Raw genomic sequence first — 23825 nt, forward strand, 5'->3', positions numbered from 1 at the left:
TGTCAGTGCCCCCTCACAGCACATCCCTGTGACCCCTGGTGCAGTCAGACCCCGAGCCCAGCTCCCGGTGCCCCTTTGGGGTCTCACCACAGGCACCCAGTGCCCACCCCGCCCCCAAAGCCCCTGTTCCCCCAGAGAAACCAATCCCAGCTGGATCTGCTGGCACAGGTGGAATCCCTGAGCAGAACCTGGCGCTGGAATTGAGGCTGCTGGCACAAACACCCTGAGCTGGGCTGAACCTCCTGGGGGGGGGGGACCCCAACCCCAAGGGACAGCCCCACACCGAGGGACTTGGGGCCTTTGTGCTCCACAAAAACATCTCTCCAGAGAGACAGGAGCAGTTCATAGCCCTGGCAACTGACTGCGGGACACAGGATGCTCTGGGAAATGTTCTGGGAAATGTTCTGGGGGGCTCTGAGAGCCCCAGGGAAATGGGATGTGGAGCTGTCATATGGCTGGGAACTGCCAGAGGGCAGGGCTGGATGGGATATTGGGAATTAGGAATTGTTCCCTGTGAGGGTGGGCAGGCCCTGGCACAGGGTGCCCAGAGCAGCTGTGGCTGCCCCTGGATCCCTGGCAGTGCCCAAGGCCAAGTGGACAGTGCTGGGAGCAGCCTGGGACAGTGGGAGGTGTCCCTGCCATGGCAGGGGGTGGAATGGATGTCCCTTCCAACCCAAACCACTCCATGATTCTGTGGGATCCATCAGACACCCCTGCTGGTATCCAGGTCACTTCCATGGATGCACTGAGGATGTCCTAGTCACAAGCTTGAAATACAGAAAACCCCAGACACTTTTTTTTTTTTTCCCTAAAGGTTGTTTTATTGTAAAACCATAAATACAACACTGACATGAAAATCCTCAAGCAACGGATGCTTTCTTACAGTTACAGTTTGTCTTCTGCCTTGGCATCAATTCTGAAAAGAATGTTGCAGAAACATGTCTCTAAGGTATTTCCAAATAACCGAGCTCTGGCCTGGAGCGCTCGGCCCCTTTGGAAACTAAGTGGAACTATTCCTCCTCTCTTGTGGAATATTTCCATTCAGACAGCAACAGACTTGTAAAAACAGCAACATTTAAACACCTTGATTTTTTTTTTCTTTAATAATCCTTTTCATTTGACGTCAGTCTAAGTTTCAAACAGCACTGAATTTATTTAGCTGAAAAAAACCCAAAACAAAACAAAAACAAAACAAAATCCTAAAAAGAAAAAAAAAAACCTCAGAACTTGAGTTGGCCTCAAGCATTCGCATATCACAATGAAAATCAGCAACTCAACCCCGTGCAATATTGCTCTCTAGTGAGTCATTTGATCCACACCAACAATACATGAGACTTCAAACAGGTTTTGTTTTGTTTATTAACACAGCAAGTGTGACATTAGATAACCTTTTAAATACAGTACATGGTACAGCGCGGGGCCAGCTGCCCGCACGTTTCCCGTTATGAAGACAAAGCCAGCGGTGGCGGTTTATAAAAATATTGTGTTGCTACAAAAGTATAAATTAATGCTACCGGTATTAAGAAATATTAAACACATAAAACTTATAAGGATTAAGAAAAATATTCATTAATACCTGTAGAAAACTCTGGCCTAAAAAAGATATTTTTTGTATATTTTTTGTATTTTTTTTTTGTATTTTTTAAGATGACATGGTCGCACTCGCAGTGCGGGTGCTCTGTGGTATTGCCTAGAACATCTGCATCTACAGAAAGGAAGGAAATGCACACGAGTTACTGAGGGCAGGGAGGGCCAGGAGGGGCAGGAGAACATGAAATCCTTTGCTTGATGAAACAAGAATTCAGCTCCCAGGAGGAGGTTTGGGAAATGGAACGTACGAGTGAGGAACAGCTTCTCTTTTCAGACTGGCTGCAAACAAGGATCTCCTGATGTTTGGTTGTCACCATGACACTGTCTGGCTATGGCGTGGACCACAGTCCTCACGGCCTGGGCAGAGTGTTCCCCCCGCTGACAGCCTGGGCTGCCACCTGCCACCACTGTGCAGGTCATCCACTACCGGCTTTCCTTCAAAGAATTCCAAAAAAGGAGTATTAAAGTACCAGTAAGCTTCAAGGGACCATGGAAAACAGCTCCTAAATCTGCTGCTCCTTCCAGAACACATCTCCTTCCTTGAGGGGGAAGGTCCTTCTACACAGCAAGGGAAAAAGTTATCCCACACCCCCAGCCCACTCGAAAAAACAATCCCAGCCTATCCACAGACACTGCAGAGACTGCCAAGAGAACCCCTGGGATGTGAGAACAAGGATTTGAGGCCAGTGAGGCTGGAAGTGCCTTTTTTAGGAGCTTTGGTTGTAAAAAGCGAGGCTTGGACATGTCTGTGCTCATCAACAATATTCCTACAATATCCCATCATTAAGCCTGAGCTGCTCATCTGGGTCCCACTGTCAGGGATGCTACAGAAAATCCTGTCAGTCATCATTCCTTGTTTCAGGAGCCAAAAGTTCCAACTCAGCTGCCTACGGCTGAGGAACCCCTCAGGGTCTATGGACACACCGTTGTCTATGCGAGCAAAATTCTCCTGTTGAGGTACAAAGGGCTCGTAAGAGGAAAAACCTCAACTAAGCATCCAAACTAAACCTGAAATTAAACAGAAATCCCACAAACATTCAATAGATAAAATTAAATTTCAGGGCAACCCACTCTCATTGGTTCACCATTTCTGGCCTAGCGTAAGCAAACTGTCCCACAGAGCTCAGCTGGGCCTCAGGCTTTGCTCAGGGACACTTCCAGAAGCCCCAGGAGGTGACAGAGCAGTGAGGGGACAGGTCCCACACACAGGGAGTTCTTATTGCTACAGAGCAACAGCGTCAGGTCTGACACGGGGCTCAGCCGTGCTTCTGGGCATTCCCAGGGGATCCCAGGGATCTGAGGTCATGGTGTAGCACAGAAAAGCTCAGCAGAAGCAGACAGTGAACACCCTCCCCACGCTGATCTGACAGGACATTTGCTCCTTGACTGGCAGCTTCCCCTCGGCCGCCTCCCTCCCTGAAGGAACCTGGCTGAGGGATGCACTGAGTGCTGGCAAGGGCCTGGTGCTGGAGATGAGTGGGAGGATGGGGAGGAAAAGGCTCTGTGAACCCTCCTGGAGGGGTCTGGGCAGGAACCTGGCACTTCCCACCCCTACACCCAGTTCCTTTTCTCTTGGCAAGGTCCAGCCATGTGTTTCATGGAGCGAGCTCCACTCTGCAGCCTTTTCTTCAATGACAGGGCTCAAAACACATTCCCCTCACAGACTCCTCCCAGAGGAACAGAGTTCTCCTCCCTGAAGAGATTTCCCAGAATCTGCCCTTAGTATCTTTTTTATTTTTCTCCCATTACTCCTAATTACTCCACAGGGAACAGCTTGTCCTTTCCTGCGTGAATGCTCACAGGAGCTCCTGCCTCTCCCTCAGCCAAGAGGTGCAATCAGAGATCCTCAGCACAGAGCAGCACTCCCAGCCTTGGAGCACCTTCCTGGCTTCTCTTTTAATGTCTTTTGATTCACCAGTAACATGGTGCTGCCTAGAAATGCTCACGGCACTATGGCAGGAGGTTCCAGTCCCCTGTCCTGTGCTCACCACAGCCAGAGTAGAACTGGACCCTCTGAGCAGACTCAGCCACCAACACAAACATTTTTGGTAATCCCTTCCCATGCTAAACCTTCTGGGTTATTGCAGATAGTTGGAGAAATACCACCCAACCCACCTCAGCCATCTCACTGGACGCTCCAGTGCCACCATTTAGAGCTCAAGTAATTTCCAGAGGTGTCTCCCCTCCATTTTCAGTCATTCCCAAGTTCTGAGAGCATCTGCTGCAAATTCATTTGCAAAATTCACATAAGGGTCATGACTCCCTGAGCTGCTGCTGGACATCATGAGTGCCCAGCAAGCACAGATAAACCAGTGCAGGTGGTTTGTGTGGACACTTAAACCAGTTCAGCTCAAAGTTAAACCAGCTTAACCAGCAATGAAGGAACAACTGAGTTAGACAAAACCTGAGCCCACAGTCAGCTTTCACAGAAAGTTTTGCAGATTGCACCAGTTCAAACCCACCCACAGCAGTTTCCTCAGCACAGACAGAGAGCTTGGATAGAAAGGGAAGTTCACCTCCATCTCAACTTGATCCAGATGCAAGACACCAAGTCCATCCTGCAAACCAAACACAACCACTGCCTACAGAGAGACAGGGGACAGCTCCTTCCTGACCTCCTGGCTGCTGCATCCACACAGAAACAACCTCCTCAAGAGCTCTGCCTCTATCCTACCTTCTTCAGTAACAAGGATGTTTAGACAGGCCCTTCCCTCTTGCAGTTCACCTGGTGGTGCTTGTTGCCCACCTGAAGGTCAGAACACTCCCAAAGCAAACTGTGAAGCCAGGAAGAGAAGTCTGCAAGGTCAGGCACAGTCAGCAGCAGGAACAGGTAGATGCCTGGAGGCCACACCCCATTCCTGCACCCTGACACAAGGGAGATTAAAGGAAACAAACAAGCAGAAGGCAAGTTGCCAACATGACCCAACAGAGGATGATCCCAGTTCTGAGGACTTTTCCTCCCAGCTCAAAGGGAGCAGAACCTCACAACAGCCCTGGCCAAACTCAGAGCCTTTCCTGAGCAGTGTCCCAGCCCAGGACCAGCAGTGCTCCCTAAATACCCTGGCTGCTCTGCGCCTCTGAGGCACCACAGAGGAGGAACTGAGCAGCTCGAGTTGGAGCAACCTGGCAAATAAGAGCTTCCAAATTTCAGACCTTGGTAAAGTATTTTTGCTCCCTAGAATGCAAATTCAAGACTGGAAGAAGGAAGAAGGATGAGGAGCAAAAGCTTGGCGTTTAAGGTCATTGCATGTGCTACAGATGTGCTTCCCTGCTTTTGCTGAGGCCTAAGTGACCCAGAGAGAGCCTGGAGCGGCCCAGCACAAACAGCTCCTCTGAGCTGGGCACCCTGCAGCCATATGCAAGAGTCAGGAAAAGCTGCACCTGCCTCCACTGAGTCTCTGGAGAAGGGGCTGCCCAAGCCCTCACCACCTCTGAGAATGCTCCATTTTAGGCCTTTAGGTTTTCTCTTGCTTTTGCAGCTGTTGAGTTTTTAAGTCTTTGGGAGAATCTCATCTGCCTGACATCACTGCTTAACATCCATCATTAGTACACCTACAACCGAAGTTGCCTCAGAGGGGCAGTTTTTGGGATGGGGGAGAGGGCCAGTCCATCCCTCTCTTTGGTCAGCACCACCAGAAAACTCCAGCTCTGGTGCCAAACCCACAGTGTGAGAAAGGAAAGGGGAGGTGGACGGGAGGTAGGGGTGGCTGTGGCCTTCCTGCATGCATGCCCTCAGTCTGCACCACTGCTGGGCACAAATCCCTGCAGTTTGCCCAATTCTCAGTTCCAGGGACTGACAGCTGTGCTAACTCTGTTTGCCCACTTCCCACCCTTGATGCCTCTCACAGACAACACGAGCCCGAGTTCACACTCTCCACAGAAATCATCTACGTGTCCCTTAGCAAAGGAGGGCTGGGGGCTGGAGCTGTCTTCCCAAAGGAATGCAAGGGCTTTGCATGTTTCCCTGAGCATCAAAAAGCTATCAGGGTCTCAGGTGAGCCACAAAAAAAGCTCCTGCCATTAGGAGAAGGAGCTGCCAATCCTGATCCCTGTGCCATCAGCTGAGCTGCGCGGTACGCTCTGTGCCCACAGCTAATCCTGTTTGGGGACATGCACAGGCCAAGTTTACCTGCTGTCAGGTACCAGTGGGCCTGGGACACATCTCACTCACTCAGGGTTCATTTTTGTCTGCTACAGGTTTCTCCTGCCCTGCAAACTGCTGTGCTACCACTGGTGGCTGGACATGCAGGATTTGTACAGGAGAAAACAAAACCAGCAAGAAGGAAAGCTGGCCCTACAAGCAACCCCTCCATCAGCCACTGAGAGGGAAATCAGGAGGCCAAGAGCGTCTGCCTTGGCAGCCCCTGTTCATGTGGCAGGCTGTGTGCTTTAGGCAAAAATGTAACATTTTAGGAGACAATGGTTTTGGTCTGATGGCAGTAACAGTGCTGAGAGGTCAACCCAAACACCAGCCTCAAGGCAATGGAAGGCTGAAAGGGCTGGAAAGGGCAAGACAGCTGGTGCCAAGGTCTGTCCTCGTGAGCCTGGCGTGGGGAAGGGTCCAGCGTGCAAACTGTGCCCCTGAGTCCTGTGGCAGTGCAGTGTCAGGGAGTGCCTGTGAGGTTCAAGGCATCTGCACACAAAGCCTGAGAGATTGGGTTTGCTATTTCTCACGTCTTGGAACTTGCAACTTCTTTTACAGCCAGAGCTGGGCAGGTGGGATCCTGGTTTAACATCTGCTCAACGGCAGCACTGCAGAGAGAGGGTCTCCAGTTTCCCCCTGCATTGCCAGCCAGCAGCAAACTCCCCGTGCTGTGAAGGGCTCCAGCCTGCTCTCAGCAGGGCCAGTCCCTGCTCCTGACCCTCCCACGCCACTGGGACCGCAGCTCCAGAGCTCCTGGAAGCAGGAGAGACTGCAGAAAAAAGAAGAATTTGTTTCAGTTTTCCTCCAGGAGACAAGTCCCAGTGGTGAAAAATGCACAGTTTGGCACCAGAGGTTGGGAACTGTCCAAGAGGCACCAAACCTGACAGAGCCTGTCCAGCAGCCCAGGAGCTGTGCCTGCAGGAGCTCTGGCCTTGGGGACAGCAGAGTGACTGAGATGGTTTGGGGTTATGGGGATCTCTAATTGCATTTGGGGTGAGCCAGTTACATGTGAACGTTTCGGGGCCCGTGGCCTTCCTGGCCAGAACAGGTCAGCAACAGAACAAGTAGTGTAATGCACTGTAGGTATCAAAAAGACATTCGTGCCACTAGAGGAAACCATTCCAAACAAAAAGGGGAAGATATTCTTTGCACTCAATCAGGAGCACTTACATTCAGAAGGATCTTTGAGCCCATGCACTTCTCTAAGCTTCCTTCAAACCCCAGTTTGACAAAACTGGTGAGCTTTGTTCCCCTGAAAACTCATACACCTTGGTTTGTCCTTGGCCTTGGGAAGGGCGGTTTGTATGTCACTGAGACACTTTTAAACAAAAATCTTTAGGTACAAGGGTTCTCTGGCAGACCTGGCAAGCTCACTGGTGGCCCACAGCCACCTGTGCTGTCACCATTTGCTTTTCCTGGTTTCTAGGCTTTGCCACATAAACAACTGCTGTGGTTCCCATAAGAACACTATTTAATTGCAAATGGGCTACTCTAGAACAAGTCTGAGAACACCTGATGTACAAAATTCACAGAAAAGATAATTAACACCGGGAGTTCAGAAAAGAAGAAAATATAAAGCCAAGAAACATAACAAGTACTGACAGTTTCTGCCATGAACCATTTTTCTTAGTTTGAAATCAAACTTATAATCACTTGCTGCCATGTTAAACTCAAAACTGGGAGAAGAGACAGAGGAGTAACTTCTGTTTTTTGGGAAAAAAAAAGGATATGGGAAGGTTAAAAATAAAATTAAGAATCAAAAACCTTAAAGCCTCCCTTCCTGATTTCTAAAGATACCAGTGTTGATGGAACACAGCTGCCCTGATTCACGCACCATGCCCAGAAGGCTGCAGCCAAGTGCCCTCAAGGTGTACAGTTATTCAAAGGAGCAAAGTCCAGTGCAGAACTGGTTTGGTCAATGGAGTCTGATTATCCATGGCAAGATGGCCCAAGGGACAAGAGGAAAGGTGGGGTGGAGGAGAAACAAAAGAAACTTCAAGTCACTTTAGATCTCAGCTGCCTGAAGACTTTAGAACATCAGCCTCCCATTCGTCTGCCCACTTGAAAACATTAAAGTCTGTCAAGTCCACACACTATCTATGGAAAGGAGCACATTCCTGGCAGAGGGCTGTCTCTCTCCTGTGCTCAGCTTTCCTTTCAAACTTAATTTTATATATATTTATATTTTTATATATATATAAAAAAGCACTTGGTTTCCAGGGGCATTCATAATGAGGTCCACAGTGTTTAGAACTTAAATTTCTTTTTCTTTGTTTGGAACAGTGTTTTAAAGTTTTGTTTTAATTAAAAGAAAGTCTTAAAGCATGTTGGACTTCAAAAACATGAGTTTGTTCATGTCTTCTGGACTGAGTAGCCGCCTCCTTTTGATCAAGAGCGCCTGCTCACACATATTTACACATTCGCTCCTGGCACCCACAGCAGGCACTGCTAAGAGCCAAAAGGCCAGCTTGGCTAGTTTTGTATGCTTTTGGGTAACACACGACCAGTACTGAAACAGGTCAGGGGTGGCCTGGAAGAGAGGTTCTTGCAAATAATCATAGACTTCACTTTTCCCAAACCAATCTTCTTCCTGAGCTGCTGTGGCCTCCCCTGCTGCACGAGGCTTCTTGGTTGAAGGTTCAAATTCTGCTTCTTCTGCCCAGGACTCTTTTACCTCATTGATCAGCTCACAGACCTTGCCAATGATCTCTTCGTGCTGGTAGGGCGGGACGGGCCGCAGCTTCTGCTGAGGGTCCAAGATCATGGCTACCTTGTGTGCCGAGTGAACTTTGAAGTTCTCCTTCAGCGCCTCCAAGAAGAGGTGACAGAGTTTGCTGACCACGCCAGCATCATTGGCTTTGGAAGTGAACAGTTTCTCCAGTTTGACATAGGTGGGCAGCACCAGCTGCAGCGTGGGCCGGCTCTCGTTGCTCAGCTCGATCACGGCCTGTTTCACCGGCGCCAGGATGGCTGCCAGGTTGCTGAGCAGGTGTTTGTTCAGGTTTTGGATGAGGTTCATCTTCTTGGCCCTGCTGTAGAACTCACAGATCTGCTCGTAGCGCTCGTGGACGAGCAGCAGGGAGTCGGTGACCGAGTTCCAGCAGGGTGGCGGGGAGGTCTCTTCCAGGGAGCCAAAGGTCTCCTTTGAGAGGCCCGTGGACCCCGCCAGGTCTTCACAGACATTCAGGAGCTCGATCACCTCGTGCATGTTGCGAGCCTGTAGTGTTCTCTTGTTGAGCACGCTCTGTACCACCGAGTTCAAGGCACAGGCCGAGCAGCGCAGGCACATGCCCGCCTTGGAGAACGCCGAGGAGTTGACCTTGCAGTCTGTCACGTACACCGTCCTGATCTCTGACATCACAAACTCCGACAGCACGTTCTGCACCCAGTGGTGGATGAAGTCACCATTGTCTCGAAGGTCTACGCCCTTAATGCCCAGGACGTAGCTCTTGATGTGGTTGCCTTCCACCTGGTAGGCGGTGAGGATGTAGCAGGAGTCGGGGCCGACGCTCTGCGAGTGGCAGGTGACCCCGATGCCGAGGCAGGCGTTGCTGCCCAGGGCGCAGGTGACTTTCACCTTCACCTGGTTGTACATCCGAGGCAGGTGCTTCAGAGCCAGGGTGTTGAAGTTGCCCAGGATCTCGGTGACAGAGAAGGCACCGTAGCGAGCCCCGCTGTCCACCAGTGTCTGCGCCAGCTTGATGAACTCCTTGCCGCTGAGCACGCTGAGCGCGCCCAGGTCGGTGCACATGACCCGCAGCAGCCTCTCGGCGATGTTCTGCCGCTCCTTCTCGGGGATGGCGCTGTTCCCCACCGAGCCGCTCGCCGGCGCTGCAGGGAAACACGAGCGGGCACAGAAGGGAGCGGTCAGCATCACAGCAGCAGCAGAGAGCACAAGGCACAAAACAATTCTCAGAGACCCCCAGAGAGGTGGAACATGCCCAGATGATGGAAGAGACAACTCCAGCCTTGGATTTGTTCCCCCAAGGTTTCTGGACTGAGGAACCTCCAGAGACAGGCTCTGCTCTTGTCACAGCAGCAGGGAGCAGATCTGCATCCTGTCCCTGGTACAGAGATAGTCACAACTCAGCCCAGATGGAAAGATGGACATCAAATCACAGATTCCCAGACTGGTTTTGGTTGGAAGGGACATTAAAACCCATCCAGTGCCACCCCCTGCCATGGGCAGACACCTTCCAGTATCCCAGGCTGCTCCAAGCCCTGTCCAACCTGGCCTTGGACACTTCCAGGGATCCAGGGGCAGCACAGCTTCTATGGGCACCTGTGCCTATGTCACACCATGATGACTGGATTAGTTTTTTAACTCCAGGCCAGAAAATCTGACCTTGGATCAGAAGTTATCTTCTTCCAGGACCTACTAAATGCATCTTCCTCACAAACCTTTCCAACCACCTCAGGGTTCTTTCTTGCACTCCTGTGGTGGGAAGGGGTGCTCTGCTCTGCCAGGTAGGACATGAATTAAGGTGAAATTAAGTACAGTTTGGTGAGGACAAGGGCCTTGTGCAGTGTCCATCACTGCTGCACCCCTGGCACCCCTGTTGGACAGAGACAGAGTGAGAAGCTGCTACATACTGTTGTTGGCGTTATTTCTTTGGAGCTGTGGTTTCCACTTTTCTTCAACCACGGGGAGAGGTGACCTGGGCTGCTGGCTGGAGGCAATGTTGTTCTCATTGTCAGCTACGAGGCAAGAGACAGAGAGGGGTTAAAAGCACAAAATATAATGCCTACAGCACAAGGAAGCAGAATCTACTCAGCTGCTCAGCATGTATGTAGAGCTCCTCTAACTAAGGGAACAACAACCCACCATAGCTTTCAGCAGGCTCGCAATCACCCTCAGGGACCTTGAAACGGTCTTTGGACTCACAACCTATCACTTCCCAAAAGGTGGCTGAAATGTGCCACATGTCTTCCTGTGCACCAGGGATGTTGATGCCATCAGCACACCCTGAGGAATGTCTCCTCAGGAGCTGAAGCTGCACACCAGGAGGAATGGAAGCTCAGCCTGACTTGGGCCATTCATCTGCTTCCAAAATGAGGTGGAACAGACACTGATCCTTCTGTGCCCTCCCTGCCTCTTCCTGCACTGCAGGTGGCTGCCCTGTTCTCTCTGGGAAACACTTTGGTTTTCAAGCTGTGCTCAGCTTCTCTGGATCTAAGGATCTCACTGAAAACTTCAGGTCTGGTTTCTTCCCCGTGAAGAGCAAGGGGCCCTCTCCTCTGGGGCTCTCACTGCTGCTCAGGCTGCAAACACAAAGCCAAAGTCTCTGGAGTGTGGACCAAAGACCATCCCACCCTGAGGCTGCAGACACCAAGTGTCCCCAAAGTCTTTGTGTTGTACTCCCATTTCTGTGTAGTAACTGGGCTAAACATTTTGGCTGCCAGTCTGATGAGATCTTACAAGAAAATGCAAGCAAGATCAGTAAAGTCTGTATTGTATCCATGTTTTCCTCTCCTGTGCCCCAAGAATTTCTCCCCACCCTCCAGAGGAAATTTTCTAGTTCTTAGTGTGCTTCAGTACAAAATGGTGCTGTGAAGGAACAGTGCACAATGAAATGGGCTGGAAGAGGAAGCAGAAAGATGGAGATTGATGACCAGGCTGAGCAGAAGATGGAAATAAAACCAAGGGAAACAGAACAGGCCATTTGCTCCTCACGGCTGGACTCATCACGCCTAATTCTGGACACCTGCCAGACACACCTTTCTCTGAGGTGGCCCATTAGGGCTCCTTTTACACTCAGGGGGGCCACTCATTCACTGAGGCAGAACTGGATCCTCTCCCAGAGTGAGAACCACCGTGGTGAGAACCACCTGAACTCACCTGGAGTCACTGACTCTCCAGTGCTTTTACAGGGAGTGCAGACTGCCCAGCTCAGGTGGAAATCCCTGCAGCCTGGGGACACAAGCACAGAGTGCAGTGACTCTGCCTGGTGCTCTGGGCAGAGAAACACGAGTTGGAGCAGTGCCTTGAGGCACCCACAGCTCTGCCAGGCTGCTCAGGGGGGCAGCAGGACACACAGGACAGGGCAGAGCTGCTCTTGCTCTCCTCCATGCGTGCCAGCAACCTGGGAGAGCAGGGAGACCAGCAGGGCTGTGATCTCCTCCTTACAAGTCCTCTCCAGTGTGAGCAGCTCTGCCCTTCACTGCCAGGCACTCCAGACCTGCCCATCAAAGGCACAGGCTGCTCAGCCACCTGTGGGCTCTGCACTGGCACAGGCTGGGGCAATCCCTCAGAGCAATCCAGGACATGACCCAGGACAGCCTCTGGTACTGCCTGGGCCCTGTGTGTGCCTGGGGAGCTCCCTGGCCATGCTGGGTACCCAGGGAGTGCTGCCATGCTCAGCTCAGCCACAGGCTGGCCTTTGCAGGTGTGCAGAGATGTGAAGGGCACGAGGTGCCACAGCTGGGACACATCACCCTTCCCCCAGCATCTGCCAGACTAACTGCTCTTGAGCCAATGTCACCAGTGTCCTCAACTCCAAACATCTGTGGGTGGGCAAAGGAAAATGCTGGATGTTGTTACTAACTTTGCCCATGGTTCAGGCCCTGCTTGTCTTGGTGAGGGATGGGTAGGGGGAGAAACCCTCTGCATTTCCTCACCATAACTCTTTTATCTACTTCCTAATAATAGGGGATTTATTATATACAAATATCTGCTGGCATTCAGTGTGGCATTAATGAGATTTGTACATTTCAGCCTCATCTTCCTTATCAGGCAGTCTGTGAACTACACAGATCACGGTTCTTAATTTTTCCTCATGCCTCCAATCCTTTAATCCAGGTTCAGCCTAGTCCTCCTTTTGTTTTTTTAGGCCTAGATTGTAGGAAGGGCATTATATGGCAGCACTCGACCTGAACAAAGTACTCTAAAGGGAGTCAAAGCTGTATATTGTTCAGTGTAATTACAGAACAAATTCCTCTGCCTGGTGTTCTGCTGTTCTATTTTTGCCTTTCAGCACCCAATTTACATTCTAATTGCTTCTCCTCACTGTGTAGCTGCTTTATGAAGCTATAATCTCTCCTTATTACCTTCCAGCCTCCGGGCTCAGCCCTCTGAATGACTCAAGAGCCAGTATGTCCCTGATTTTGCTTCTGGAGGCCAGCAGCACGTTCCCTGGCTTCTGTCCCTCGTCAGAAGGGTCCAGGGGAGGCAGCACAGCCACTGGAAGAGATCAGCCCTTTGCATTAGACAGGACAAACCAAACTGGGCTGCTGAACACATGAACTGAGGGAGCATTTGACCCATTCTGGCCTCTTGGCTCTCTGCATCCCGAAATGAAACATTCCCTGACCAGGGACAAACCCTTGCCATGCCTGAGTCCCCAGTCCCAGTATCCTGTGCCACCAGTCCTGCTGACCACTGCAAGGTCCCTGCACTCCCACACTTCAGAGATGTTGGGGCAATACTGCTTCTTGGATATGGAAATCCCAGAATCCCAGACTTGTTTAGGCTGGAAAAGACCTCTAAGATTATCCAGTCCAGCCATCAGCCCAGGCCAGCACCACATTCACTACTGAGCCATGTCCCCAAGTGCCACATCCACGTGTTCTCTGAGCACTTCCAGGGATGGGGACTCCACCCCTGCCCTGGGCTCAGCGTGCTTGAGAACCCTTCTAATCTAAAGCTCCCCTGGAACAACGTGAGGCCGTTTCCTCTTGCCCTTGTCAGTTGTTCCCTGGGAAAAGAGACTGACCCTCAGCTCACTACAACCTCCTGTCAGCCTGAAGGCAACAAAGTGCTGCCAGGACAACTGCAGGCCCTGTGTGCCCTCAGTGCTATCTGCTGCCACAGCACACCCAGAGCTGGACACCCACCAATGCTGGCTGCAGTGGTCCTGCCTCTGTTTTGGCTTTGCCCTCATCCCACAGCTGCACAGGGAGGGAGGGGAGAGGTGTGAGCACAGGGCTGCCAGGCACCACAGCCCAGAGGCCACAGGAGGGGACAGTGCCTCACACGGAACACAGCCTTGGTGGCACTGCAGAAAGCAGCTGAAGAAGACACAGACACCTTCACTGTCACTGCACCAGTAAGACTTCAGCAGGAGGCAGCCAGGCAGAAGATGGGACTTGCACACAAAGCAGGGAGCGAGGAGAAAACAGAGTTTACCAAGAGAATCCTGCACTGGGCAGATTCACAGATGTGACAGGAGCCCAGTCACAGATACTGCTCCCTCCACCCTGTTCTGTGGCCAGAGTAACCCAGGTGAACAACCACAGGACCACAGACTGGTTTGGGTGGGAAGGGACCTTAAAGCCCATCCATTCCACCCCTGCCATGGGCAGGGACACCTCCACTGTCCCAGAGTGCTCTAAGCTCTGCCCAGCCTGGCCTGGAACACTTCCAGGGATCCAGGGGCACCACAGCTGCTCTGGGCACCCTGTGCCAGGCCCTCCCCACCCTCACAGGCAGCCCTCATCACCACCCCCATGGGTCATCTGTAAAGAAGAAACAAGGAGGAAGCTGCAGGTAGCACTGCTTAAAACGTGCACCAGCTCAACCTCAGTGAGCTGCCCCTGTCCCCTCAGCTCCTGTGCTCGGTCACCAGGAGCTGTAACTCCAAATGCTGCACTTCAGTAGCAGAGCCCAGAGCAAGAACAGGATGGTCAGGACACAGCGTGGAGGCAGCAGAACTGCCATGGACAGCCAGAAGGACAGAGCCAAGGCCAGGGAGTGAGGGCAGCCCTGCCCTGAGCAGAGTCCACTGCTCCTCGGTGTAGCACAGTCCCATTACTGCACAGAACCCCAGTGCTCTACCAGAAACACAAACTCTCACCTTCTGCTAACAAAGCACTCTCAAAGTCTCTGTAACATCATACAGACAATAAATAAAGCAGCTGCTGAACAGCACACAAACCTGCACTAAGATTTGCCAGCAGGAACTGGAATGCAATAGAGGAACCTCATGGATGAAGAACTCGAGTGACACTACTAAAATTAGGACTAAAACTAAAATAAAGAGCAAGATAAGAACTTTGATTAACATTATTACAGAAAGGAAAATATGCTTTTCCTCAAGCCTCTTGTCCTCCCATGCCACTTTCCTTAGGGCCTGCACTGCATCTGCACCTGCATCTCAACAGAGCAGCTGTCTGTTGAACACAGGTCTGTCAAAGGGGATTTAATTGTTCTTAAAACTGTGTTGGTCCACTTGAATTTTTATTCAAGAGGAAAAAAAAGAAAAAAAATCTGCCAAAATGAATTCTGTTTCTGTATTTTTGAATATGCTGAGTGCTGTCTTTGAAACAGGTTTGGCTTTGAAATTTTAAAATTGTCTCTTATGTATCAAGACAGGAAACAAAAACAGTGACTTAGAAACAAAGCACTGGAATGACTCTTAAGAATTCTCATTGGTAGGTAGCTGAGAGGGAACTGAACACAGCTGCTGAAATGGCAAATTCTTCTTCTGAGAACACATTTCAGTCCTTTGTAGAACTCCAGGATGCACAGGCACAGGACAGGACTTGTGTGGGCAAAGGCTCTGCTGCCCTGCTCCATGAGAGCCACCCCTTTGGCACGAGGGGGATTTAACCTGCTGGAGGAGCTTATGCAATGAGGATGCTCTGGCTAGCTCTGGATAAAGGCAATGATGGACAGTCCCGGGCAGTGTGATGGACTCTGAGCCAGCACGGCACATTCCCTCTCTCCCTATGGAAAGGAGCAGGGTTTACAACACACCCTGAGCCTCTGTGCTCCAGCCTTTGAGGGATGACTGTGTTTGTTGCAGGTGAAATGACTGGGGCTGTGGGAATGGGGAGCACTGAGAACCCTACAGACACACATTGGGGTCAGCACCAGGCAGCAGCACAGAATTTAATTCTCTGCTTGCAGTGAGTCAAAGCGCCCAGCTTACCTGCGTGGGACTGCATGTGCTCCAGGAGATTGTTATAAAACTGGAACTGGATTCCACAAGCTCCACAGGTGTAAGGCTCTGTTTGGGAGAAATCAGTTCAGAAGAATTACACAGGGTCTGCAGGGAAGCAGCACAGGTGCATAGCTCAGTGTGTAAGCTGTGGGCACAGCGAGCGGGGCAGGGCCTGGGCACGGCTCTGCCCCTGGGCTGGGCACCTCCTCCTGCTGCACTTCACTGCCAGGGGACAGGCAGAGCACTACGGGAAGCAGCTGCTGCTGTGGGTGGGCATCTCAGGCATCTGCACAAGGGTTTCTCCTGGAGGCTGCCCACTGGCCAGGGTCTGCTGGCCCAGGCTGCTGCAGCCTGCCTTGAGCACGTCCCTGCTGGTTTTGTGCCTGTGAGTAAAACCTGGTGGGCTCATCTTCCATCCAGGTCTGTCCAATTCCAGTGTCTGCTGCCTTTCCTGAGTGAGACAAGGAGCACTGGGTTGTGACAAATGCTGTGGTCAGAGGCTGGGGGTGGAGCAGTGCCATGGGGAACTCAGCTGGGGCTTTGTGGCTGTCACCAAGTGCTGAGACCAGGGACTGGTGGGTGTCACGGGGCTGGGTGGCAGCAGGATGCCAGGGAAGCAGAGATGGAGGGCAGGAAGCACAGGAACCAGACCTGTGCCTGAAGGCTGAGAGCAGAGCAGGAGAGCCATGTGCCAGAGCTATATGGACGAGCTGGAGTGAGGAAAGAGCTGGGTGCAGAGCTCCCTCGTGAGCTGAAAGATACATTTAACCCTGTTCTATGTTGAAAGTGCATTTCTTCCACTGAATTAACCTAAAAGCAAATGTTTGCAGTTGCCTGTCTAAACAGTATCAGTAGAGTGCATTGGTTGACAGATGTGATCTCGAACTACATTGCTGAAATTTGGGAACACTGCAGCTTGCCTCTGTCCCTGCAGCCACACCAGCACTGCCACCTCTCACTGGGGCATTTTGTCCTGGAGCAGCAGAATGCACAAACATGTGGCATATGAACAATTGTGGATACAAATGCCTGGCACACACACGGAGCAGGGTCTATTGCTACAATATTTCAGAATCTAGACCTGAGTTCCAAGAGAAAAACATATTCTGGTATCAATGAATAAGCAGAAGCACCAGCACGCAGGACAGAACAACCAAACCCCAGGGAAGCACAAGGCTGCCTATACCTTGTGAGAAGTCTGTCTCAGGGAGCAAACCCCAGAATCCACCTCAAGGCTACAGGAATCAGTGAGGAAAAACATAAAAGAGAGCATGAGCAAGTCTGTATAAGCTGTACTTTTATGCTGTGAGGTCAAACCTTTCCCACAGAACCTAGAGCCTCTGGAATGATGGAGGCAGCTCTGCCCGGAGTTGTGCTCAATGCTTTAACACAACATGCTTTAACACACTGTGTCTGCTTGTGATGCTGCCCCTGGGCTTGTTGCAGCATGGAAGTTTGGAAATTTGGTACTTAAGTAACTGTGCTTGTGGAAAAAAAGAGAAGACTTGGACAGCTGAGTGGCACACAGGGATTTTAGTCCTTGGGAATTAGCAGGGACTGGCTGTGACTGCTGAAATCATCACTAGTGAGGTAGTTGTGGTACAATGCACAAGAGGTACAATGCAATCCAATTTAGATTGCATTTAGACTTATTTTTAATTGTCAGAGAGGAGAAGGCTCCCTGTGGGTGCAAACCATCCCTCTTCCCTCTTGGGCTTGTATTTCAATGCCAAAGACCTGTGTTACAGACACACCTGTGCCTCTGCCACCCATGGAGTCCAGACTGCTCAGATGGAAACACCTCACACTGAGGGGTCTGACTGCCCCTTCAAGGGTCAAAATTAATGTGTGAATATTCTAATGAAAGCACTCACACTTCTGAGAGCCTGCTGACTGCTGCTGACAGGCCCCTGGCAGCTCAGAAGAGCTGTGGGACCCTCCCTCTCTGCCCCTCTGCTCTGCTGGAGCCCCTGCCCCCAGCAAGAGGAGAACAGACCCTGCTGTACCTGTCAGTGCTGCAGCAAGGCTGCCAGCTGCAGGTGCCACCGCAGTCCCTGGACACTGGCAGCTCTCGTGTGCCACTCACAGCTCAGCAGACACCTGCCCACCTTCTGCCAGCCCTGCCTGCAGTGCAGAGGAGGAGGCAGGGGGGGAAGGCTGCTCACCACCGCAGTGCCAGGGCCCTTCTCTGCCCCCACACGAGCCCCCAGCTGCCCTGGAGCAGGATTCCAGCACAGCACAGCTCTTCCCCAGCTCAGTTCCAGCCTCAGCAGCAGGGAAACCCCCCTCATCAGCCAGCACTCTCCAAGCTGTACATCTCCCACACTCATTTTGCTCTCCTGTTTCACTCACATTTGTGTCTCAGCTCACTTTGTCTCCTGAGCTGCTTCACCTCCTTCCTCCTGTATTCTCAGCTATTTTATCAGCACAAACCTGTGCTATTTTTCTAGCTCTCTCCTTGCCCGACCACCCCCTCACCCCTGCCCAGTTTCTTTTGGGTTCTCTCATCTGCATCCAGCAGGCTGTGACCACCAAGGTCTCCACAGCTGTCATCTCAAACTCCTCCCTTTGGCACCACAAATCTCTGGATGTTCAGTGCACTCAGTGAACTGGTAAAATCTCTCATTTGTGATTCTTCTCAGAAAAATTGTGCTGATTTTCATCTCAATTCCAAAAGATACCCCTTCTGTTCTACTCCAGAAATGTCCAAATTTGGAAACAAAATCACCACCTATTTCAAAAGCTAATTTCATGTTCTGAAAATGCCAAAACATCTTCTAAATAATTCTGGCACAAAGACATACAGAAGTCTAAGTTTACCACAAATAAATCTGAGCCACATTAAAAATAAGCATAAAACTTAAATTCACCCAACAGTTCCAAAGTATTTCTTGGGACCAGGGGAAGGGATGCTTGGGAGGATGTACAGAATCCCCACGGGAATGAATGAACTCACTTCACTTCCCAGAGCTCTCTCAACCCTCATCCTTCTGAGCTTTCAGCTCCTGAGCCCCTCATGCTCCAGAGTGCAGAGCTGGGAACAGTCAGGCTGGCTGGAGGGAGGGTGGGATGTGCCAGGGCTAAAGAGGAAGAGGGATCTGGAAGGTGGAGAGAAGAAAGAGGCAATCTGTATCCCAAACCAGGGAAAAGTCTGTTCACCTGGGCTGGTAATCCAGTAAATCCTCCTCCCTTTGATTTCTCTTACCATGAACTGGAAAAGTTGTCAGAACTGCTCTGCACACCCATCTGAGCCAACCTGTGCCCCATTCTCCTTCTCTCCCACCACTGCTGGACCTCTGCTTGTTCTTCCCCCGGGAATTTCAGCTCTTCCTTACTCAGCCTTAGGGATCTGTTCTCCTTCAGGTGGGCTGAGCTCAGCAGAGGGCCCCCAGGTCTCCCCTTTTGCTCTCTGTCCTCCTGCTCCCAGCTGCTGGCGGTACAAGGGAAGCTTGTGCTGCCCACATGAGCCCCTGTGCTGGTGGAGGTGTTTTCTGAGAGCAGATTTCAACCAGCAGCTCTTCAGTGTCCTGAGCCACAGAGAACTCACATCTGGTTGCACAATTTAAACCATCTTTCCCCAAGGCTATAATTAGACCCTTTTAGCAGAGCTTTACCCAGTGAGTGAGGCCCCAGAGCAAGGCAGCAGCTGTGAGAGGCAAGGCAGAGGAAAACCAGTGCCTGTGCTTAGCTTAAATAAATCACTCTAATTCCCATGTTAACTCTCATTGCCACATCTAAGCCAGGGAAAATAGCAGAGCCTGGTCTGAAGCCAGGAGTGAACAGGAGTTGAGAGCTTTAACAGAAAGTTTCAGCAAGTGCTCTGAGGTGCTTGTGCAGTGACAGACACCCAGCAGGGTGTCACCATGGCTCAGCAGGGACAGCCCCCCAGGCTGCTCTTTCCTCAGCAGGAAAGACCCACATTTCAACACTTCTGTCCACATCTTGGTGAAAAACAAATGCAGAACAACTGTGAGGAAACTTCTCAGCATTTCCACCCAATGTTTCCATTGGCTTTAGCTTTACTAACAGCATCATTGCACCTTCCCTTTGACACAAACCCATGAGACAAGGCAGGAGAATCAGCAGCAGGCTCCTACAAAAATACCAGCACACCCCAAAATCAGTGAAAGTTTCTTGAAAACAGAACTTCTGTCATTTCCAGCCAGCTCAAACAGTGAGAGGTAACAAGGTGCTCTGGAGTATGTTTGGAAAAGGGGAGTCCCAAATTCACCACCCTTATCAAATGTCTTGGCATTAATTGGATTTCTCTTCCTGCAATAATCGTGTTCTGAATAAAGCCCTTGCTTCCCCCTCAGGTTTGTAAGAGGAGGAAGAACACCTGTCCTCCTCCCTGCCATGGCCACGCTCAGGGTGTGGCGCTCAGGGCTGGCACAAAGCACCCCAAACCCCAGTGCCAGGAACCAAACACACTGCAAGGCAAAGGAAGAAGCTCCACCTGCCAAAACCTCAAGGCCACAGGGCAGAATCTGCAGCAGAGACCACCTGCCCACTATCCCAGCCCTGCTTGCTCCCAGTTTCCAGTCCCAGGCCACAGGAACTGCCTCTGTGCAGATGTTTCCTGAGCTGAGCCCTGATCACGAGTTTTTCTGTGTGCAAATCTAACTTAAATATGGGTTCATTTTCAAATCTGGGTCTCAAAACACGCTCACAAAAAACTCCCTGTAGACTGAATATGAAGTGATTTAGCAGCCCCAGACTGCATGGAAACGCCCTGGAGGATTTCTGTTGCATTTAAATCTGACACCAGAGCCACAGAAGAGAGACATTTTATTCCTTGACACTTGGACTCATAATAAAAAAGCATTTATTGATGAAAATTGCCCAGAGGGCAGGGCAGCAGGGCTGCAGGAGGGCAGTCCCTGCCTTTTGCACCACAGACATCCATCACACTTACTTTGTAAAAGCGGGAAAGGATTTGAAATCAGGGGACTTGCGGTTTCTGCAAAAAAGAAAGAGATTTAAATATTGAGATTGGCAGAGACCTCGCTGCATTCTACACAGCTCTGCCTATCTGCTCCCTGCTCCTTATCCCTACTCCACACTTCCAGAGTTATCCAGGGCAGGGCAGGATGGGAGCTCCATTTAACACAAAATCCAACATGTCCAACACGTCCATTTTTTCTCCCTTGCTCAATTTCTCATGGCCAGGGTTCTGCATCTTTCCTGTCCAATTTAAAATGTCCAGAGATTTTAACACACACCCAAAACTACAGCAACAGAAACAACGGGGGAGGCCAGCAAAGAAAAGCCATGGGGCAAGAAAGGTTTACAAGGGCTTTCTTTGGTGCTCCAGATGCAAATTCCCAGTTTCACCATGCAGCTTCTTTAAACTAAAGCTGGGAGGGAAAACCAGGTTGGCTCACTCTCCCTGGACGCCAAAGGAGAGAGCTCCTAAGCAGTGCACTTACTTCAGGCTGAGAATGCACATTTCCTACTCAGCACACCTTGCAGGTTGCCTTTCTGTAAGGTGTGACTGAAAACTGGGTGCTGGCTGCCCCTTGGGTAGTGCCCTGGAGCAGAAGCAGTGATCCCAGCACCTCAGACCATGTGTGGCTTCCTACAGTCCCCAGGTGAGGTCCTTTAGGGACAGACCCCTGCAGAGGGGCAGAAATCATTAATTATTAATATCAAATATTCAGTCAGAGCACTTCCAGAAGGCTCCCAGTCCAAGGCTGTGAGCTGGCACTTCCCTGACTGAGGCTCTCAGGGCTCTCTGCCAGACTTGGCCTGGTTTCCTTGGAAGGAAAACCACCCTCAGGAACTGCATGGGTCAAGCACAGTGATCCTTCCTGCTAAACATCCCCGTGCCAAGGACCTGAGCTGCTGAGAAGGGCTCCAGATGGCAGGGCCAGCCTGTAAGGAATGGAGATGGAGGCATGGATGATGCTGGGCAAAGACATGACTGGACAGCGCTGTGGAAAGGGGATACATGGGAGACACCAGCTCATAGGGAATGCTGCTGATCACTTCACACACTGTGATCAGCCAAAGTGCTCCAGCTGCTGCTGCAGCTGCCCAGCTGTACCTGGGGCAAGATCTTCACTGAAACAGGTCCCTAACCTGGCCCTGCTGAGCAGGGCAGGCTCCTCCAGGCACCCTCCTCTCTGTGTGCTGGGTCCCTGCTCTGGGAAGTGCCTCAGGGAACACGTGTGCCCATGGCACTGCTCCAAGCATTGCAGGGCTCCTGCAGCAGCCCAGCTGCACCTCAGCTTTTGAGGGGCAAACCCCAACTTCACTGTCCCCGCAAAAGAGGAGCAGGCACAGAGCCCAGCAGTGGCACAGAGCACTCAAAGCAGCCCAAGGAATTCTCAGCACCACCTCGGGCTGCTCTCCAGCCAGAACTGCTGACAGTGTCCTCGTTCTGCTTGGCTTCCTACTCATATGGAAAGCCCTGTCAGTATGAAACAGCAGTTCAGGTACTCAATACAACACTGGTTTATGTGAAGGAAGACTCTTAGGATCTTTCTGGTCTTCATATTTATAATTGGACAATTTTTTAATCCATGCATTGTCAGGTACCTGCTACAACTCAGTCATTTCCACTAAAGCTACCTATCCAGGCAAGAATCATAGAAATGCCAGAGTGTGACTGGTCAATGATAAATCACCTTGCACTGGGCTTCTGTAATCTTTCCCTCCACAGATTTTCCAGGCAAAATGAGAGTTCACACTTTGCTCTCTCAGGGACTGTCCTGGCCATGCCCTGCCCAGCCCCATCTGTGCTTGCAGACTGCAATCCTCAGCCCTGTCCCTGGCTGTGTCACAGTTCTGCTGAGTGCTCCTTGCCTCAGTGCTTTCATATGGATTGCCTCAGTTCTTCCCCATGTCCCAAGGCTCTGGAGCAATTGGCAGGATATCACCCACAGAGACTGGCTGCTGAGTGGTTATTTTAACCCAGATATATTTCTTCCTGTCTGCAAGTTGCCTGTTGAACATGAGAAGTCTGGAACAGCTTAAATGAATGTGGCACCAGAAATAAACAGTTCATTCCTAGAAACCTCAATTCCACACAAATGCCCAGTAGACACAGTGACTTATTTATTCAACCAAGCAAAGTGACACTTTCTGAACTGAACTCTCCCTGTGTGACTCTCATTCTCCTGGTGGGAACTGCACTCAGCTGCTGACCCTCCTGGGCACAGCACTTCAGGCTGCTTTGAAATGCAGTTCTGTCTATTTGTGCAATTTTGTCACCCCATCAGCAGCACTCCCTGTGCTGTGCACAGAGTGGGAGCTCACAGAACAACTCCCCTTCCCCTTTTCCTCACTCCTCAAATTTGGCCATTGGCTCTCCCAGCTCCATGGAGACAGGCAGCAGTCACAAACCAACCACAGATGAGAAAGAGAATTACCAGATGAATGTAAATGGAAGTTGTATTTGTGCTGACAGTGCGTGAGAGGCAGCTGGGTGCACCTCAGGAGGCAGAGGCACGGGGGCTGGCTGTGCTAATGTCACACTGCAATCACTAATCAAGAATTATTATGCCCCAAACATTAAAGCTGCACTCACCCACCAAAAACGCTATCCCAAAAGTGCTGTCTTTCCAGCAGAACCCCCCCACAGATGGGCTGTGTGATGGCTGGACTACAGAGGGTGAGCAGAAGGGGATGTATGGCCACACCAGGGAAGAAAGCTTGTGCTTTCTGAAAACCCATGTTTAAAATCTAGTCCTGTGTCCTTTAAATCCTGACACAGGAAATTCTCAGGCTTTTCCAAGAATTTTTACCTATATCAAATGTAGAAAATCCAGTTTTTTTGTTCTCAATCTCATCTCAGCTTGGCACAAACTGATTTGAAAAAAGAAGACATTTACATTGACCCTCTCCCCAGTCTGGAATAAACAGTGCTGGAAAGCAAAGCTTCCCTGTGTAAATAGGAACAAAAAGTGTTGACATTTTAAAAACTCTAAATGCTAAAATTTGTTGCACTGGAAGTTCTTACAGCAGTAGTTCCCTAAAGCAGCAGATGTAATTGAGACATATTTATACAGCTTAAATCAACCTTGAAAGTTCAAAATATTTCCCAATTCCCTACATAATTTTAACTGTTCTCTTTCACACCCACAACACTGAGCAAATTCAGACTTCAACAAACACTGACAATTCCAATTAGATTTCCCCTTTGATAGCTGTATTTGAAGGTGTTGAAACTAAAGAGCTTTTATTCTCCTTTTTTGCTTTTCTTTTAC

The 23825-nt window shown here is 50.6% G+C and overlaps 1 protein-coding gene across 12 annotated transcripts in view; it reads right to left on the reverse strand.

Annotated features, from left to right (window-relative positions):
* Positions 1 to 792: 792 nt before the first annotated feature.
* ZNF618 (zinc finger protein 618) overlaps positions 793 to 23825 on the reverse strand; it is a 148115-nt gene continuing 125082 nt past the window's right edge. For 10 of the 12 annotated variants that reach the window (XM_064393927.1, XM_064393926.1, XM_064393918.1 and 7 more), the window contains 3 exons: positions 15604 to 15681; positions 10328 to 10432; positions 793 to 9565 (listed from right to left, as the gene is read on the reverse strand). In XM_064393927.1, coding sequence (XP_064249997.1) covers positions 8052 to 9565; positions 10328 to 10432; positions 15604 to 15681 — 1697 coding nt within the window. In that variant the 3' untranslated portion in view covers positions 793 to 8051. The remainder of the gene's footprint in view (positions 9566 to 10327; positions 10433 to 15603; positions 15682 to 23825) is intronic. The other 2 variants (XM_064393928.1, XM_064393920.1) reach the window with 1 other exon arrangement.

This window comes from Passer domesticus, chromosome 18 (assembly GCF_036417665.1).
Source record: "Passer domesticus isolate bPasDom1 chromosome 18, bPasDom1.hap1, whole genome shotgun sequence".
NCBI classification, from domain to species: domain Eukaryota; kingdom Metazoa; phylum Chordata; class Aves; order Passeriformes; family Passeridae; genus Passer; species Passer domesticus.